This window comes from Rhipicephalus microplus, chromosome X (assembly GCF_043290135.1).
Source record: "Rhipicephalus microplus isolate Deutch F79 chromosome X, USDA_Rmic, whole genome shotgun sequence".
NCBI classification, from domain to species: domain Eukaryota; kingdom Metazoa; phylum Arthropoda; class Arachnida; order Ixodida; family Ixodidae; genus Rhipicephalus; species Rhipicephalus microplus.
The window spans coordinates 467,472,776-467,492,351 of NC_134710.1; the positions used below are offsets into that span (position 1 = coordinate 467,472,776).

General features: G+C 45.3%; 1 protein-coding gene across 1 annotated transcript in view; it reads right to left on the minus strand.

The window, feature by feature from the left end:
* Window positions 1-475: 475 nt before the first annotated feature.
* LOC119160824 (cysteine/serine-rich nuclear protein 3) overlaps window positions 476-19,576 on the minus strand; it is a 183,630-nt gene continuing 164,529 nt past the window's right edge. The window contains exon 5 of the mRNA XM_075880751.1: window positions 476-4,700. Within this exon, the coding sequence (XP_075736866.1) occupies window positions 4,068-4,700 (633 nt within the window). The 3' untranslated portion in view covers window positions 476-4,067. The remainder of the gene's footprint in view (window positions 4,701-19,576) is intronic.

Below are 19,576 nucleotides of genomic sequence, written 5' to 3' on the forward strand. Positions count from 1 at the left end.
TGGGCCTGCATTCACCGCCCCATTCACTATGCTGCCCGAATGGTTCTGTTTTTCCAAACTATCAACAAACCCAACATGACAGCGCAGCATGTCACTTGATCATAGGTTTCCAGCTTTTTGTTTGAGTGCTAAAAAATTTTTTAGTTTTGCATAGTGAGTTGACTTAATCATAACCTTTCATTTCTCTATAATATGCGAGTTACTGTCAGCAACTTTCTTATATAGGTAAATGCAAAAATTTCATATCCAAGAGTTTGCGGTCAACCTTCCCCACTATAGTGCTTAGGTGGCGCTATAGGAATGTAACAGAAACAGCGCATTGAACGAGCACTGCATACACATTACAATGAGACATCAATGCACTATAAAGAATACAAATACTGCCAAGTGCTTGAGTAAATGCATCACAATGAGAAATTTTTTTTTTTTTGATTGTCAAACTTTTATACGTTTTATGCAGTAACACCTCACTGCAGAACTCTTCAGTAATTTTTAATGAAATGAAATATACAAAAGCAGCATCCCTGCACTTGGGACACTGAACTAAATCAGCTCGTACATATATTGAAAATAATCAATCTCCAAGTCCTTCAGAGACATTATGGGGGGGGGGGGGGTAAAACCACAGAGTGCTGAATAGGAAACAAATGTCCGTACTAACGTTGGGACCTTTTGTGAGCACAAGGTGGGTAAAAGAGGGTATTGGTCAAAAGGCAGCATAAGATAGCATCAAATGGCTCTGAACCACAGGCTCGTAACTAAGTGTAACACAAAGGGCCCCCATCATCACAGTCTTGCTAAAGTACCAACAGTTTTCCACTCAAGTCACAAAACAGCTTTCCACATGGCAGAATACAGCAGGATGATGGAACACACAGCAGAAGAAAATGGAAAATAATTTTATGAAAAAGAGTAGGCAAGCATAGGCCATTCACCGAGTGCTGCCAACCAGACTCTTCCCCCCTATAACCTTGGGGTTTCAAATGGTTAAGCCTTACTACTTTAGTCAAACCTTGTGAGAACACACTAAGGCTCATAATTTTTAACAATTGCCTAGTCTATATATATATATATATATATATATATATATATATATATATATATAAAGTTTGATTAACAATAAAGCTTACCGAGCTGCAAATTCTGGCAAAAAAAGGCATTTTTTTTTACTTTTTGAGAAAAAAATTAACAGGATAAAAACCCGAGTAGAAGCGTGTTCCAGCTAAATTGAATGGCATAACCTTCAGTGAATAAGTTTGACGCCTGTATGCACATGGCTAGGCTTCTGCGTCTATGGAATCCTTTAGTTGGCTTTCCTGCATCGCCCAATATACGCTTTACTCAAGGTATGCTACAAAGACTAATGAATTGACACTGTGCCCTCAAAAGGAAGGGCTCCATCCAGTTATTGCACACAAAACAAGGAGCCCAAACAGCAGTGATGAGACATCTATATATTAATATATGCTTTTGTGTAACTGTATATCACAAAATGGTACTGATAGATGTCAATAAATTGTAATGAATGGAAAGCCACATCAAGAGAATGCACTACCTCGTTTACGTGCACAAGTGACCTATTGTTTCTTTTGAATGGCAAATCCTCAAGTATCAAAAGGCTAAAATTATACACGGCGTAAATGGACATCTGAAATACATTGTCAACCATTCCGGAAGGACGGTTCGGCTCAAGTGAAGAACCACACCCTATTGAGGTAGCGCTCTTTGAAAAAAATACACCGATTCATTCATATGCGCACTCCATGCATCTAACTTCTGCTGTATTGCTTCAGTGTCTTTGCCATGCAAGTTGGACCTAAACCCTTTTTTAACCTTTTTGCCTGCACTCCCTTGCTTGTTGACAGCGCTTAGTGAGAATCAAGATGTCCCTGAAGAGCCGAACCTGGCAAAATAGTGTGACGGCAGCAACACAGAGAATCATCTTTAGGTTGCCCTCAATCGTTTTTAACCGGTCCTTGCATTGTTAACTTTGAATGTTCGTTAAAGCTACATTTCAATGTGGATGTCTTTCAAAAGAAGCAACAAGGAAGCTTCTAGATTTAAGAACTCAGATTGGACCCTAGTTGGCAGCACTCATTTGACAAATACATAATATTATGGTAAGCAAAGCTGATGGCTAGTTAGTTATGCTTAGATACCGATTGTAGCTCACGACTGTGACACACACAATGAAACTTGAGCACATCTCAGCAGTGTGCTGCAATTAGTAGTTATGGTAACCAGCACTGGCCCCCACTGCACAGCCAAACACTGCAGTCATAGTACTTGCTGTGAGCTAATAGGCTTTTTTGACCCATGGGTAGTGATGCACCAGTGTAATATTGTCATGACATGTAACAGAGCCCATCGACAAAAACATCACTTGCTTTGCGATTGCAAAAACAGGATAAACAGGTAGAACGAGATAAAAGACGCGGCAATTTTCCAGTAATAATGTCATTACATGTGGTAAAGTACATCATGAATCACATCAGCAGCTTTCTGATCGCAAAATTTGCATAAAAAAGTAGAACAAGATAAAAAGACAGTTGCTAAAACACAATAAACAGGTAGAACGAGATAAAAAACGAGGCAATTTTCCAGTAATGATGTCATTACATGTAGCAAAGCACATCATGAATCACAACAGCAGCTTTCTGATTGCAAAATTTGCATAAAAAAGTAGAAGATAAAAAGACAGTTGCTAAAACACGATAAACAGGTAGAACGAAATTAAAGACGAGGCAACTTTCCAGTAATGATGTCATTACGTGTGGTAAAGCACATCATGAATCACATTAGCAGCTTTCTGATCGCAAAATTTGCATAAAAAAAGTAGAACATAAAAAGACCAGTGGAAAAATCTCTACATATAACGAAGCACACCATTAAATCATCACTTGCTTTGCGATTTGAAGTCAAAGTAAAAAGGTAAAACACGATAAAAGATGGCAAAACAAGGAGAAAGGCAAAAAGAGAATGTGGCCACTACAAACTTGTTCTTTCTCTGGATTACTACTTATCCATGTAAAGCTATGCACGTCACACAAGCAACGCTCAAAAAGAATTTCTCGTGCACGATCATCAACTGTAAATCCCCTGAAGAGTATCCCCTTAAACAAGAGTGCTCTACTTGTCCCCCTTAAACAAGAGTGCGCTACTTGTCATTGCACTTACAGTAATAAAAAACGAGCCCTAAAGAACATCGCAGTTTTCACAATGCCACAAGCTATATAATCCAACTGGCACACTTGGCATTTAAGCATTGTTGAGCATGACCATATAGAGCGCCACATTGACACGGGTATGTATCTTAAACTTTTAAAGATCTTTTGTTTGTTTTTTTGAACGAAGCTTTGACAACATATATGTGAGGCATTATTCCAACAGTTAAACCTCGGTGATGTCATACATAAAGAAGACACACAACTGCAAGAAGGCTGAATGGGTTGCCTGTGATTTCTCTGCTCGAATTGGTAAGCTCCAACACGCACGCATATGCCTTCTCAAGCATTTTTACAACTGAACACGACCAGCAAACACACAGCTTTTGGTTCCCTGATTTAACCCACATTACCGTACGACATGTGCCCTCATAATCCCAGAAGCAGGCATCATCCTCCCATGCACACCTCCTTTGTGCTTAGATGTGCATAGCAGCAGCCATTAGTAGCCGCAGCATTGGCAGTAGCTGCCATTTACACATGCACCAAGACAGCATTGGTGGCGGCAAAAGAAGGATGAGCAGCACACACAGAGTGCTGCTCATTTTCAACTGCACGTAGTTTGAGCCACAACATACTGAAGCAGTAATGTTGCAGTCTAATCACAGAGCAGCCACACACTTGACTATGGCAGCGAGCGACAACTGGCTTTGGTGCTTCAACCAATTCTTATGATATGTGCACTTTTGAACGAGAAAAAAAAAATTATTCAGAGCTGCTTTGTTAAAGTGGCTTCACGTATGACCGAGCGTTTTATCACTGATACTGATGGACGCAAGTTCGACTTTTCGAGGCCTAAGGTATACTTTTCTTTTTTCTTCCCATCCACAATGTACAAGACTTTCACAAGGTGGCCGTCTCCTCCAGCGACGCCTTAATTATGTCGCTAAACGTGCTATCTGTAGTGGCCGTTGATGAAGATCCCTCACCCTCCTCGGTCGTCGATGGGGAAGAGGCCACCTGAGACCCTTCCAACGGGGACACCAGAAGTCCGTCAGTGGCACAGTCTCCGCAGCCCACAAACACAGGGTCCACGGGGATAATGCCACGCGATGCCAGTGCAGGGCTCCCACCTCCCCTGGCCACTGCACAACTGAGGTCCATGTAGTCCAGGTGCGGAGAGCTTGGCCTGCCATCAGCTGCCAATTCAGCACCATCACCACTGCCGTCCTCCTCTTGAGATGTGTACTCGGAATTCTCAGAGTAAGAGCTTTCATCTTCGTCTTCCTCTTCCGAGCTGTACTGGCACTGTCCAGCCCCATTCGCTGCTGCAGCTGCGTTGTAGTAGATGAGCTGGGGGGGGTCAACACAATGGAAAGGACCCAGGGTGCCCGGTGGCAGCTGCTTTTCAAATTCAAGTCGCATGAGTGTGTGCAGGAAATGAGTACGCACTCGCACTGGGTTGAACTCTGTACGGCCTGATGTGTTGCCACAGCCCTCCTGGGTGCAGCCACATGGAAACGAAAGCCGGTCCACCTGAGAATCAGAGAATGCATTTGTCAGCTCAAATGTTTCCATTCACTGAACGGCTATAATCAATACATTTTACACACATTATAATTCACTGACGTACAACAGACTTTCGGATACAGTAGACCACTATTCAGCCCAAGTTTGATCTGTGTATTAACCCTTTACTGCCAGGTGTCACGAATTCACAGCATACCGAAAAACTTCAAGCAAGCAAGTCGCGGAATGCGTGCCGCCTTTAATGCCGGCTGTCAAGTACTCACGGGGCATGTAGCTTTCAGCACGCAAAATCTACCACTATCTTGTGTATTGTATTTTATGCTAGAACCAATTGCTTTGTAGCTAATGGCGGACATTGCGAAGCGCGTGAAAGAGCGCTCACTTTTTCGTTTTTTCTCGCCTAGCTGATGCCAAGTTCTATCTTCAATAGTTTCGTCTATTTTGTGTGTACGGGTTCAAGGCGTGGCACGTGTTGCATGATACTGAAGCACGGTTTTTTTCATTGTAGGGTCCTCACTATTCTGGCATGTGGAGAATTCATGACATACATAAAACTATGCTATAAATGTGCATTTTAGATCATTTAACAGTAGAATCATTTTAAGCTTGCTATTTAAAGCTGGAAAATGAAAACATTTTTTTTATTTGGCAGTTTCATAATTCAGGCATTACTAGCTAAAGGGAACAAGATAAGCCCTATACCCGCCATGTTTTTAGGCGAAGTTTATTTACCTTTTTCTCCATAACCATAAAAGTTACACAAATTATTTTTCTATCATTGTGATTACGAGCCATCCCTCTTTATACTGAAGCAGATTTGTCACTAGAAATTGTAATGCTATTCTGTGTATATTTTTAATTAAGGTACCTAATTAATACTCGATAAAAGGTATTAGATGAGTTGCAGAACACCACTTCCTCACACACCAATAATTCTGCTTCAGCATATTCACAATTACATTACCTAAATACTGAGTGAAATCTATGATTCTAGATACTGCGGTCACTGAGGAAAAGGAACATAGGTACAAAAAAGCATGTTATGAGTTAATTGCATTTTTGTTGAAAATCTGCATTATTTCAAAAGTACAACGAGATAACAGCAAATTGGCGAACCCGTTCAATAGGCACCAGCCAGATACTCAATTTTTTTTCTTTTTCTGTTGAAATGTCTTGCCTGGCCAGCCTCATTTGTCACCTCCTATGCAGCCGTGTCAGCATGGTACTGCCGGCGCAATTCAAGAGCGCATAGCCCTGCACTGTGCAGAGCCCTGGCGAAATTCCAAAATAGTTCAGCACATTCACACGGGCTCATCATTAATAGTGAACATCGCATCAAGAGTGCATATGTACAGTGTTTGGTGCCCGAGAAAAACGTTTTTCTAGGCTCGCGCGCCCACACAACAATCCAACAACTTCTTATGGATTTCAGTTTTCTCACGGAGGCACGTAGCAAGTTACTCTGGATGAGCTAGTTCCAGATAATTTGGTTTAGCAGCCTCAATAACAGATGCTGGAAGGTGTTCTTTAAGAACGAATTGTTCACCATTCAACTGGGCTTTGTTGAATTCACACCAAGTTTCGGTGTCCTTTGAGCAAAGGCCATGCAATTGATAGGTATCCTTTGATGTCGTGTGAAAATATGTGGACCAAACAGGTTTTCACATGTCCTCCAAGCTGGCTCTATTGCTTTTAATGTCCTGACAATAATAGTTATGGTGCTTGCCAATGATCACACGACTAGGATGTTCTCGACCACATGTAGATTTCCCGACAGAAGGCTTGATGTCTTTGCTTTCTGTCATTTCTGCAGTTCTGGGCCCATTCTTTTCGATATGTACCAAATGCACTCCAGCTTGCAAACTGGAATGTCTCCATATGGCTATCATGCATGAACTGCAAGGAGTCCCTTGCTACATAAGTACGGGGGCATGGCAAGCCACCATACAAGTTTTGAAATATGTCATTTTTAGAAAAAAATAATCGTACCAAGACAAACAAACCAATGATTCTGGTTCAGAAAAAGCTGCTGATTTCAAATAACACAAAAAGAAAAAATGCTTTTTCTCGATATTTTTGCTTACCCTATCCTCTTAAATGATATCGAAGGCGAGATGATGAGCGAGATAGATATATGTGGAGACATGCACAACATCTACGAGATACCAAGGGCAAATATAGCCTAGAACATAAATAAAATCAATTTTTAAGTGCACAAAGGGATGCCAATATCAACTCAGGGTCAATGTACACAAACCTATGTCACAAGCTTGTGTTGGTTGGTTGGTAGCACGCGCCTTGGCCTTGAGCTATCTTTAATTTTCTTCTCCATGCGTGCAACCATGCGTGTGGTAGCTGTGCTGTGACGTGGCCAGCTGTGTTTACCGTGCCCCCAGAACTGCTCCTGCCTCGCTCGGTGCTTTTTGATACCGAAACTGAGACTGAGTGCTCTAATAACGTCTCTAAATAAATATGATTGATTCGTGGGGTTCAACATCCCAAAACCACGATATGATTATGAGAGACGCCGTAGTGAAAGGCTCCGGAAATTTCGACCACCTGGGTTTCTTTAACATGCATCCAAATCTGAGCACACAGGCCTACAACATTTCCGCCTCCATCGAAAATAAAGCTGCCGCAGCCGGGATTCGATCCCGCGACCTGCGGGTCAGCAGCCGAGTGCCTTAGCCACTAGACCACCGTGGCAGGGCATCTGTAAATAAATAACTGTAGTGCACTCACACATAAAAGGTTTCCAGCTGTGATAAGTTGATCATAATAAGCTAACTATTATAACAAAAAAAGAACAATGCGCAAAATTTTTCTTGACACTGCTCCTTTAATGCAGCAGAGCTCACCTTTTTGAACGAACTGCGATACAACGGACTGCTGGCTCCAATGAATAAAATTAGTGTTTTTTTTTTTTTTTTCAAAACTGAGCGCATAAAGCGTACTTTTGCAGTGCTGACAACAGCCAATATCTGCACGCTAATGCAACGTCATTTTTAAATTGCAGCTGGCAACATTGACAACCTTCAGCCATACCAGTCTAAGAGCACATTGGTAGGGTGACTAGAATGGGGAGGGTGTGATGAGCGCGGGGCGTTTTGCTTGTCAGGCAGGGTCCTTCGGCACACCGTTGCCACCAGGGGCGCTGATGGCAACGGCGCGAGTAGTGAGTGGCACGCTTCGCAGAGTTTATTGTCCGGTGTGCCATTATTATCTGCACACGCGGTCGCTGCTTTACAAGTACTTCCTCAATCGGTGATTGCGTTGGGTTTCTCGGAAATGCCTGAAGATGTCAATGACAAAAAAAAAGAAAAGACCCAGCGTCGGCGCACTGTGACTGGGTGCAATACTTGTCCACTAGTATCTGCAAGCTGCCAGAATTACTGTAAATTTGTTGAGAGATCAGTGATGACTTCTTTTCAGAGATAAGACATCTGCTTTCTGTGCCAATGAGAAATGGATTTAACATGTGCCACGACATAAACCATCACATGAAACTCTCCGATACACATTGGGCCACTGTTTTATACATCCAGTATAAACCATCACTGTTTTATACGTCCAGTGATTTACATCTATTATCACGCCTGCAGCTCCGCCTGCTATATATTAACTGCTATATCATTAAGCTATAACTGCTATATAACTGCTATATCATAAGTCCATGAAAGTTGGCATCGAGTCACACTCACAGGCAGGCCTTTTTGAGAACGGTTTTCAGAGATGAGACATTAAAGGGCTTAGGCGCCATGTACTGCCTTACACTAACTCGATCAAAAGGATTTTACCGATAACAGGTGACCGCCAGATAGTGTGGATGTGAGTTTTGCGAAGAGCAGCGCATGCTCACTCGTATGTCGCCTTCGCAAGTCTACTTGCACCGGTTCATGCAGCGCGCCAAGAGGCATCGGCATGCTTCGGGGACCGGTTTCGGCAGCCCCTTTTCACATCTCTTCATACTAGCCACTCTAACATCGGTCCCGCCAATGGTTGAAGTGTTGCAGCTGACTGAAAAGCGGTCCAAATTGATTGCATCGTTGCTGAAGAGTGCTCATTGACCTCTTATGACAACTTTCGTTTTGAGCTAGGGGTAAATAAAAATATTTTGTTTGCATTTTGCTTTAGACCGTCACCAAATGCGGTAAGGTTGTTAGGCATCTCGACCAGTTTTGCGAAGAGCAACGCCTTCTAGAGAACATTTCGGTGCTAAAAGCAGGTACGTTCAATAGTGAAATTCGAATACAGTCGAGCCCACATATAACGGCCTCACTTAAGACGAACTTTCGCTTAAAACGAACAATATCGGCGTGACCATCAAAATATACATTGGTTCAATGGCACAAAATCGCACTTACAACGAACGTCTCCGAGCGCTGCTGATCAGTTACAGCGAACAGAGTCAGCGGTCTGCCGACTTCCCTGGAAACCAATTTCGACCACCGATCAGGCATCGGTAAGGTGCCCATACATTCTTATTGTTAAACGCCAATTCTGCCTCCGCGCCCCTCTAGTTTCTGCTCTCCCCGACCGCTTTTTGTTACGCACCCCTCCGTCCTTTGTCCCCTGGCTACTCTGAGCACCCCGCATCCCCAGATGAGGCCCGTGTTTTCGAACCGATCTTCGATCTTTCGAAGACCGATCTTTCGAAGACCGGTCAGCCACGTACCCTGTTTTTGATCGCTGGTACTGTCGTTGGCTTCACCGGCCTGGAGTGACCAGACCATTTGCCAACATCGTCGGCCACCGACTGTATCTGATAGTCTGCGTCTAGTGCACACGCGTACGCTACCCCACCGACTCTGATAATTTGCGATTCGTTTCGTGTTTAGAACTTGTTCTCGAACACTTCGCACTCGGCTCACCATGCCTTCCTCGCGCGTGCGGAAGCACAAAAACGGCTATTAATTTACGCGGAACGAATCGCAAAATATCAAAGTTTGTGAAGCCACACAAACCCGCCAGCGCAACAAAACGAATTCTTGATCACGGCCGCCGATTCTTCGAACGCCGCTGCGCACACCAAACGAGGTGGCCATGCTTTGACTTCTGCACGCGCTGGCACTCTTTCTAAGTTTTTCTACGTGCGAGTTTCGTGGACCTTTCAAGCAAGCTACCCACCTTTCCGTGTGTTTTGGTTTTCAAGGTTGCCCTCCCGCCGCATCCTCCCCTCTCTTTATCACACGGGGGAAGGAATCTTTCATTCCTCCGTGCTTTATCGCAACTCATTGCCCTTCTCTCGCAAGTCTGCTCTCCTCTCTTGATCACAACCCCTTCGCCCATCTCCACCGCTTCGCGACGCCCGCCACGCTGGCTCGAATCAGTTTCGTTTTCCGACTGGAAACGCGCCCAGAGCTGTTGCACGCGTGTGCGCGTCTTGCTCGCTCTTGGTGTGCGTGTGTGGTCATGATGGCCAACGGGAGGACTAGCACGCTTTTTTGTGCTGCTCAAAAAAAAAAAAAACGTCAGCAGTGTGACCGGTTGGCTTGAGCGTAATCCGCGTGTTAGGTACCGCGTTGCGGAGCGCATGCTCATAGCTGTTGACCTCCTGGCAGCCAACTTGCCGCTTCGGGCGTCCCGGTATTCAGCTGTAGAGATGGTGAATATTTCGTGGGTGGCGGTGACGGCTACATGTGCGCAAAACTATTTTCGCGAAGCCAACTTCGTCGATCGTCGGGCCCGATGCCGAGCCTGAAGCTTCCGAACAGGACCACTACAGCGGCGATTTGTGGCAGCGCATCGTCGACTCCGACCTGGGAGAGCGGGTGGGACATGTGTTGCGATGATTTAACTACGGCCGATAATGCCGACACTGCGGAACCGTGCACGGATTGGGGCATTGTGAATGAAGTACGGGGCGAGAGCGATTTGGAGGAAAGGGATTACGAGAACGACGAAGCTTTGGAGCCAGCACCTCGTGCAGCTTATGCCACGGGCCTCGGCGAACGAGCAGCCTGCCGTTTTAAATGAACTCGAGGCCGCCCTTATCGTTACTTCTCTTCGAAACACGTGCATTACGGACTTCTTGGGGCAAAAAAAGTTTCTGTTTTCACTCGCAACTTTTTTTTGTAGCTGTGTTTCATTTACTACGAACTTCGGGATACAGCAAACGGATGTCGCATCACACTCAGGTTCGTTATAAGCGGGCTCGACTGTATTAATGCGAGAAGTGCCTTGTTGCGGCTCATTTCAGCACTCTCAGACCAGCTTTGGACTGTCCAGCGAGCCGTTGACGCTGGGCAGGAGGAACAGCCCCCCGCAGCCAATAAGCGGCCCAATTTAAGCAAATGTGCCTTCCTGTCTGCAAAAATAAGAAAGAATTTATTCCAAGCTAATCAAGAGAAGTGACTGCAAAAACTTGCTCAAACTTTTTATTATTGGGCTAAGCCTTGCTGCCGTGCAGAGGCCGCATAGTGTCCTTGCACCTACTGTACAGCACTCACTCATTTGAGCTTGCACTGCAATTTCATTATAGCCATGGCTAGTGATTCAGTAGAAATGGCCTGCCCTATACAGCGGAGCGAAATCGAACAATCCTCACCCCCAGCCTCACACCCCAGTGTTTGGATATTACAGACTTCGGATATTACGCCCCATTTCGCTCGGTTATGACGGTCCATTGTAACGAGAGTAAACTGCACGTTGACACATGATCCATGCCATATGATGTGCCAAAAGGGGCAACGTGCTGGCCAGCGAGCATAATGCTCCAGATATAAGGGTGCCCTGATACCCAGCATACTATGACATGCTGTCTGGTTGTTTAAATAGAGCATAGGAGTGAGTAGACCAAGACAACAAGAGGACAGCTGTGCTTTTGAGGAGTCTTTAAAGTTTTTAAGAAATCTGTGTACGTAACTATCTTTTTATTGTATTTTCATGAATACATGATTTTTTTTTCCCTATAACTTGAAAATTGCAAAGGCGCTTCTTGCATTATATTCGGGTTCGTGACACAAAAAAGGTGCCAACTTTTTTCTAGCTTTTTTTATTTAAAAATCTTTGTCCTTGGGAATGTGCACGTTCAGAAATTTTTATTCCAACTTCTGCTTCTCGCGATCATGCGTGGGAAGGCACCGTGACATCGACGCCAGCCTGGCGTCTCGAAGAAGCAATGCTCAGTACCGAAATGCTCGTGCGTAATGCACTTGCCGCACGCACCACTAAAATATGCGGCAGACATCGCCTAGTGCTGCTAGCACTGCTAGCGCTATGAGAGCCATAGCATCAAAACATGGAAAGCAATCGTTTTAGAATAACTTCGATACCTTGCCTCACAATCCCTCTTTGTTTTCTTTTTTGTGCATGCTTGCATCAACACTGTTTGTTACAATGAACAGGCATAATCAGTATAACGCCGCATTTAACAAACGGGCGATCCTGGTGGCCGAAAAGAAAAGCAATTCAAGTGTGGCATGCCATCTCAGACAGACCAAGTGAACTGTTCAAGGCTGGAGGAAGTGCCATGACTGCATCTGTCAAGCTGCACCAACTCAAAGCGTTACTTGGGCCCATAAACGGTTATTAAGGAGGATTTGGAAGAATTCGCCCGCCAACGACACAGTCGGTTTCTGCCTCTCAACGCTGAACTTGTGCAAATAAAGGCAAGGGAGTTCGCACGTGAGGCCGGCGTGCCTTGTGTAGGCCAGTCGCTCATGGGTGCAAAAGCTTACACGTGGCGAGAGATTCTCGCTTCACTGAAGATCCTTGATCTGCCAGGACCTTGTTGTTATTCCCGGAAGAATGAAATCGCAAATCCAGCCAATGGATGTCTGCATAAATAAGCCTTTCAAGGATCTTGTACAATGGAAAATAGGAGCAATGGCTAGATGCTAGCAATCGCCCACTAATGCCATCGAGCCGAATGAAGCGAACTACAGTCAGTGAGGTGGCCCTTTAGATTAACAATGCTTAGGTTACTATGCCGTTGGCCATAGTGTCTGGGGCATTTTTTAAGTGCTGGGTCTCCAAGAGTCGGGACATCACAGATGACAAAGTGGTTTTTGCAGACTTGAGCAGAGAGGAAGCATAATTGCGCGAGCACGCAGTTTCTGCATTTTCAGACGGCTGCAAAGATAAAGCTCTGCTCTGCAGGCGATCACCTTTTGATTGATGTGTACAGTTGCATAACTTCACATTGCACTTGTAATATACTTTTTTTTTTTTTCGTTGGTACCAAAAGGACCCTCTTCGCGTAATACAGTAGACTCTTGTTAAGACAAACTCAAAGGAACCACGGTCATTTGTTGGTCTTATCAGGAGTTTAGCTTATCAGAAGTGCCCTCTTAAAAAGACATGCTAACATGCCAAGTGCATTCAAATATTGATTGATTGATTTGTAGGGTTTAACATCCCAAAACCACAGTATGATTATGAGAGATGCCGTAGTGGAGGGCTCCGGAAATTTCGAACACCTGGGGTTCCTAAGTGCATCCAAATAGGTTTCTTGACAATGAAGTAGACTTACAATTGCGTGGAAATAACAAAAAAAAAGCATTTATTTGGCTCAACTTGATAAAAACTACACCGTCCAGTAGAATATATTTACACAAATCTAACAAGCACCTTATTTCGCAGGTTCACGATAAATATGCTCTTGAATAACAGTCGGCACAGTACAGCCAAAACAAAGGCAGGTGCACGAGAATTACTGCATCTTTATCTGCCTCTTTCGCACTGGCTGATTAAGCGCGTGGCATTGCCCCTCTTCCCGAAGGAGCATTGCCTCGACGCTAAACGATGCGCTCGCAGTAAACAAACAAAAACCTAATGTTTGGAAAACCATGAATGTCCCAATGTGTGGCATGGTTTTAACCGCATCATGTGCGCTATCTCAGGTCGTGGCTGTCGGCGTCATGTTGGTTGGCTTCCGTCTGGAAGGACTTCATAGTTGAGGTCACTCACTTGTTGTGGCACCTTGTAAAGGCCGGAATAGTGACTGAGAAGTTTTTGAAAAAGGCCTTCGCAGCGAACGATGGTCCGAACTAGCACTTGGTAAACTGGTTGGTAGTTATCGTGTCTGCGGCAAAGGTGGTAGCACCGTGTGTCGATAACCTATTGTTTCTTTACGCTCACACGGACCAGTTACAGCGCTTCCTCAGCTCGTTGAACAAAAAAAGTAGGCATCTTCATCAAGATTGTCCATTCTAATGATGATGATGATATGAGGTGTTTTATAGCGCAAGGGCCATTTGATAGCCAAAGAGCACCAGATCATTGGTGAAGGGATGTGAACAATGATTGTGCCAAGTGGTTGTATAAGGGCCTTGAAATTCCTCATGCCAACACGAGTAAAAACATATAAGTATTAAAACAATAGCAGTGACATGAAATAAATGTAGTGAGAATGAATGGCAAAAGGTCCAATAATACAACAATGGTGAAGATGTAGCCACCACAGCAGCTACCTCTCTTCGAAAGTCGTGCTACAGAATGCCTGAATACATGCCACAAAAAGTACCTACATTTCTCAAAAATGCTAACGAAATATGTGTGAAAATTGGTTTCCTACCAACGAACATTGCCAGGTGAAGTGGCAACTGTTGTTTGTAGGCTAATAAAAAGTGTAAAGCATTGTTAGTGCTTCACCACATCTTTCACACAATGGTGGGTTGCCGCCAGACAAGAGGTATAAATGCATAGTGTCTGTATGTCTTATTCGAGTCTTGTAAGTGTTACTTCTGGGCCACACGATTTGGATACCGGTAACCAATTACCAAGGTGTGGCTTAACATGTACAGTAAAACCTCATTATTTAGAACTCGGTTATTTCAAAATCCCGCTTAATTTGAATATTTTCTGCTATCCCGTATTTTGCAATGCAAGTTTGAGTGGATAAATTGAAACAGCGGCCAGCACCAGTCCAGTTAATTGGAAAACTTCGGGTGCCATGTGCCAGTTCCAGATTTCACCGCAAATCCGCGGAAACGACAGCTCTTAATAGCCACAAGGCAATGCAACATAGTGATACTAATGAGTGGCGGCTGAAGCACCCCAGCCTCGCTACTTCCTGCACAAGAAAAAAAACAAAAACAACCTTGTGGTCAATCGCAACGTGCGCCTACGGAAAATGAGTAATGCTTCACTGCAACACAGCGGTGACATGCGAGCAGCTTATCGCACGTTTCACGCAACGTCAGCGGATCATGGTTCCGATAATCTTTGTGGGATTGTTAAGAAATTAATAAAGGACAGTTTGGTGGAAATCGCGACATATGCGAACCTCTTATTGCCGGTTGCTCCAGCAATTCGCGCCTTTGCACTGCTGGCATAGTTCCTGCTAGCAACACCTGCTTCGAAAACTAAGTTCGAAAGTTGCAAAGATCATCATTTCTACCCAAAACACATTGCGAGCTTCATCATACCAGCCGTTATTAAATTCCTAATTATAACAGAAAGAATGTGCGAATGGTCGCATCATGACGTGCTGACGCAACAAGGAGCAGGCAACATGCTGCCCGCATGTCACTCCTGTGTTGCAGTGAAGATGTTTTGTTTTCTGGAGGCTCACATTTATTTGATCAGGACAGCGTTTTTTTTTTATTTTTTTGTTTTTTTTTTATTGTGAAGCATTTCTTAGCGAACTTTGACGACTTTGAGCGTATCTATCTAGCCGCTTACGTTTGGGTGCTCTCGTGGTCAACCCCTCAACTTGGTGTGAACAAAAATTAGCATGGGAGGGTAAGATGGTTTGACGAATATCACACGCTAGTCAAGACATCAATAATGTCACTATCCCGTCGCGTACGTCGTCAAACACTTTCCACCAGACAGTGGCACAGGCAACTATGTGTCGTTGGTATGCAGGTACGTGCCAAAGGTGATTGGCACTTACTATCTACCCAGGAACAACGAGAACACACATAGGCAATTTTAATGCACGAGCGTTAAAGGAGCACTGACATCAAATTTCAGAATCGAGATGTGCCCTTCCTGCGATTGCTCGGTGTGCGTAGATTGTCTTGGCGAAACTTGAATGGAATCTGTCGCGTGAAAGTTATCTTATTTCAGCGGTAAACAACGCACGAGAGTTTAATGGAAATTGGAGTGCCTTGCGACATTGACACTAGTGCAACGTGTTCGGTGTGATACATTCCACAAATACCATCCAGAGTGACGATGCACTAGTAGCAATGATGTGTACCATCTGAGTGTTCTTATCGTGGTGCCTAAGCCTGGAAACGCACTCACTCGTCGCGCCTGATCTTCGTCGCACCGCTTTGAATGATTTCGTGAAATTAGCAAGATAAAAACCACCTTTAAAAGGACAGTGAAAGAAAGAGCATGATTAAACGTGTGCTTGTCAGTCAGCATGTCGGGAAACCATTGTGAGTTGCAGGTGAATTGGAATCGTCTCGTTCGAAGCACGAAAAAAGCGCAATGAGGGTGTCTTTTCATATCACGTATGTGTTACACATCAACACGACCACAAGCTATCAAAGTAGAACAGCGTATAGTGAGATATTGTCGCCAACAAGTAACACGCAGGTATCGTTGAATTTTAATTCATCGTAGACTTTGCGCCCACGTAATACCGTGTTACTGTCGCCACAACCACTAGAGGCTGGATAGGTGGGGTCATCTGGAGGTGCAAAGAAGAACCTGGCAAGCAGGGAACGTATTCTATTTCTCCGCTTATCCTTATTCCCGATAGCGGTATTCCGCTGACCCGTCTGCAAATTCGCAACTTTCAGGACCTATAGGTGGCGCGAGTGTACGTCCAACATAAATGTGGCTGGATAGGGGGATTAGGGTTGAATTTAAGCCTGTCAGGCGCTCAGTCTGATGGTCGGGCGGGCAATGGCTAAGGAGGCTAGGAAAACCACGGGCGAGAGTGAGCTGGTGCAGTGTGAAGAATGCAAGCGCTGGTGCTACTTGGACGAGACAGAATTTGTGAGTTTGGCCGACGTGGAGAAGGCGAGCTTTGTGTGCAGGCTGTGCAAGGCACTGAAGACGGCCGTGCAGCGCATGCACGCTAGTACGTGCCACCGTATCCTTGCTCCTTCCAAGTATGCAAACATTTCCAAGATCCAGCCCGCAAATGCCCCATTCATAGCTCACAGGTAATAAAGCTTATTTTTGATCAAAAGCTCATGTACCCTTGCCCTGTTCATCAATGCAGTGCCTGTCTGGCCCGATCTGCACTTGCCGCATGTGAGTGAAATTTCATAAAGTACACCCAACATACAAGGTACAGCCACGTCCCTGCCTGTGTAAAGCGCGCAAGCAGCTAGCATCGCTCTGCAGGGCGACTCCCAGCAGCAGCTGCAGGCTCTTCTGTACCCAGCTGTGTGTAAGCCGTATGTGCTCAGGAGCATGCGAGGACCAATAGACATGCTGTCCTGCTTTGCATGAGTGACAATGCTCACAGGTGTGCTTGTTTAACCAAAGATGCATACACCCTTGGTGCGTTTCGGCATCTCAATCCAGAAAAATTATGTGTTTTGACTGATAACACGAGCCTAGTCAGACAGGTGCCATTAGTCAAAATCAGTCATCTTTTGGAATATTTAGTTGAAAAAGCGCACCTTTATACGTTATCGGTTAGAGAAAGTCTGCATGTCTGTCACGCATGCTCCTGGGTCCGCTTGCTCCAGGATGCGAAGTGATTGTGTGAGAAGAGCACCTTTGCTTGGAGTGGCCGTATTTGCTTACACCAGTGGTTCTCAAATGGGGGTCGACGAAGCCATTTTTATGATCTGTGAAACTCTCACTCGCATTTTTCTTTAAGCGTGACTGTGCCACGTATTGATGAACTGTCCAAAATGAAGTGATGTGGCACATTTGTTTGATGTTTTTGGTAGCAATAAAAGGCACCTGTTTCACGCTCCAGTTGTGTTAATTTACCTACGTACCCCTCCCCCCTTTCCCCTCCGCTGCAAGGGGTCTCCCATCACTTCCAACAGTCCACAAGGGGTCCCTGACAAATCCATGGCCGAAAACCACTGGCTTACACCAACGTTTTGCAGGAATTTCGTGATATTCAATCCAAAATAGTTGGCGGCGAGCCTTCCTTTATATAACATTACAATTTGTTGATATACAGTGATTGTGTGGCATTCCACGTGCCGTCGTGTTATTGCCAGAGCTAATCGACTGACCGCGAAAGCTACAGTTTTGCGAACTCATGGCTCGGCGCAACTTGGTGCAGCGTGCGACGAGTCTACATCCATCGTCACCGTGATCTCGGAGGGGTTTCATCAGCTCCTAATCTAACATCTCCTCAGTAATAACAACGCCACTGTCTGCACTAATAAAAAATAATAATAAAAAAATAAAAAAATATGAGTGGGACAAAGCGTCCATCCATCTGTCTGTCTTCTGTCTGTGGATATGCTGTGCTGGTTACACAGGAGGGATAGACTGCCCTTGACCACAAGGAGCTTCACCCCCCAAAAAGGCAAAGCTGAACATCTTTAGGGGGGGGCACTCCATGCAGGTACAGTGAAACCATGCACATATGCACAGCGTTGAAAACGAAACGTGAATGACATGGATACCGCGAAAAACTATTCGGTAAAGCGCTCCCCACATGCCGTAGCCCCACATATGTGATGCTAATGACAAACTTCTGGGAGAGGAAGAAGAAGTTGTCACAGAGAACAGCCTCTGCTTCGAGCTCTGTGAATTTTCTAATTCTTTTGCCTAGACTTTTCAATAATCGACACACCTCGGAGGGGCGTTCCCCCTTAGAATGGGGGATCAAAACCCCATCGAGCAACCAGGACCGGGCCGACCACATCATAGTGCGTCTGACACAAGTTCTCACCCCGGCCCAAGCGTGGTCCACGTTGAGAATTCTGATGACTCCTCCGTTGAAGATATGGCTTCGGACAGCGACTACGTGTTCGTACCAAGCCGACGCCTGAAAAGGAAAATCAGCCGGACATCGCCGACTGGCCGGTGTTACGTATTCGGCGGCTGGACGACAGCCGGCCCAGGAAAGAGACGACTCAAGCAGTGCCAGGAAGACAATCCCAGTTTATTCACCTTGCGGCGCGTTTTTAAGCGCTACGCAGCCAATCGCAGGTTGGCACGAAAGAAAAGAAAACAGCAAGATAACAGCAATCGGGCAATGTTATCAGAAAGCCCCGACGTAGAAAGAGGGCGAGCACTGCAAACGTTACAACTCGGCCAAAGCTACCCCTAGCGGAAGGCGTTCAAGAGGATGACGCTTCATGAACGGCTGGAGGTGGTAACAGGTAGCCAACACGTGGGCAGGTCTCCAAGCACAGCACTGACACGTTTCGCACGGTCATATTGTCTTTGTGCACGGCGTGGGCGAAGACCCTGAGGTGTATGGTGGCACTGGTCGTTGAAGTAGCCACCGCAGAAGGAAATGGAAATGGCATTGCGCGTCGTCTGGCTGGAACACGCCCGCGAAGGTTGGCATTAAAGGCCAAGAGGAGGCAATGTCGAGAACAGGCCAGCTGTTACGTATTCGGCGGCTGGACGACAGCCGGCCCAGGAAAGAGACGACTCAAGCAGTGCCAGGAAGACAATCCCAGTTTATTCACCTTGCGGCGCGTTTTTAAGCGCTACGCAGCCAATCGCAGGTTGGCACGAAAGAAAAGAAAACAGCAAGATAACAGCAATCGGGCAATGTTATCAGAAAGCCCCGACGTAGAAAGAGGGCGAGCACTGCAAACGTTACACCGGCAAGCACAGACAAAGGCGAGTAGCATGCGGTCGTACACCATTTCCTATGTGCCGACATTGAAGACAGACATCTTGAACTCTCTAAATAGGCAGAGCCTGTCAGAGTACTTTGAGCTCATCACCCCAGGGAAAGTCGTAGAAATACGCATAAATACTCGAAAGAACATACTGTCCGTGGAGGTCACTACGAAGGCTTTACGCTGAAAGCGATTGTTCGA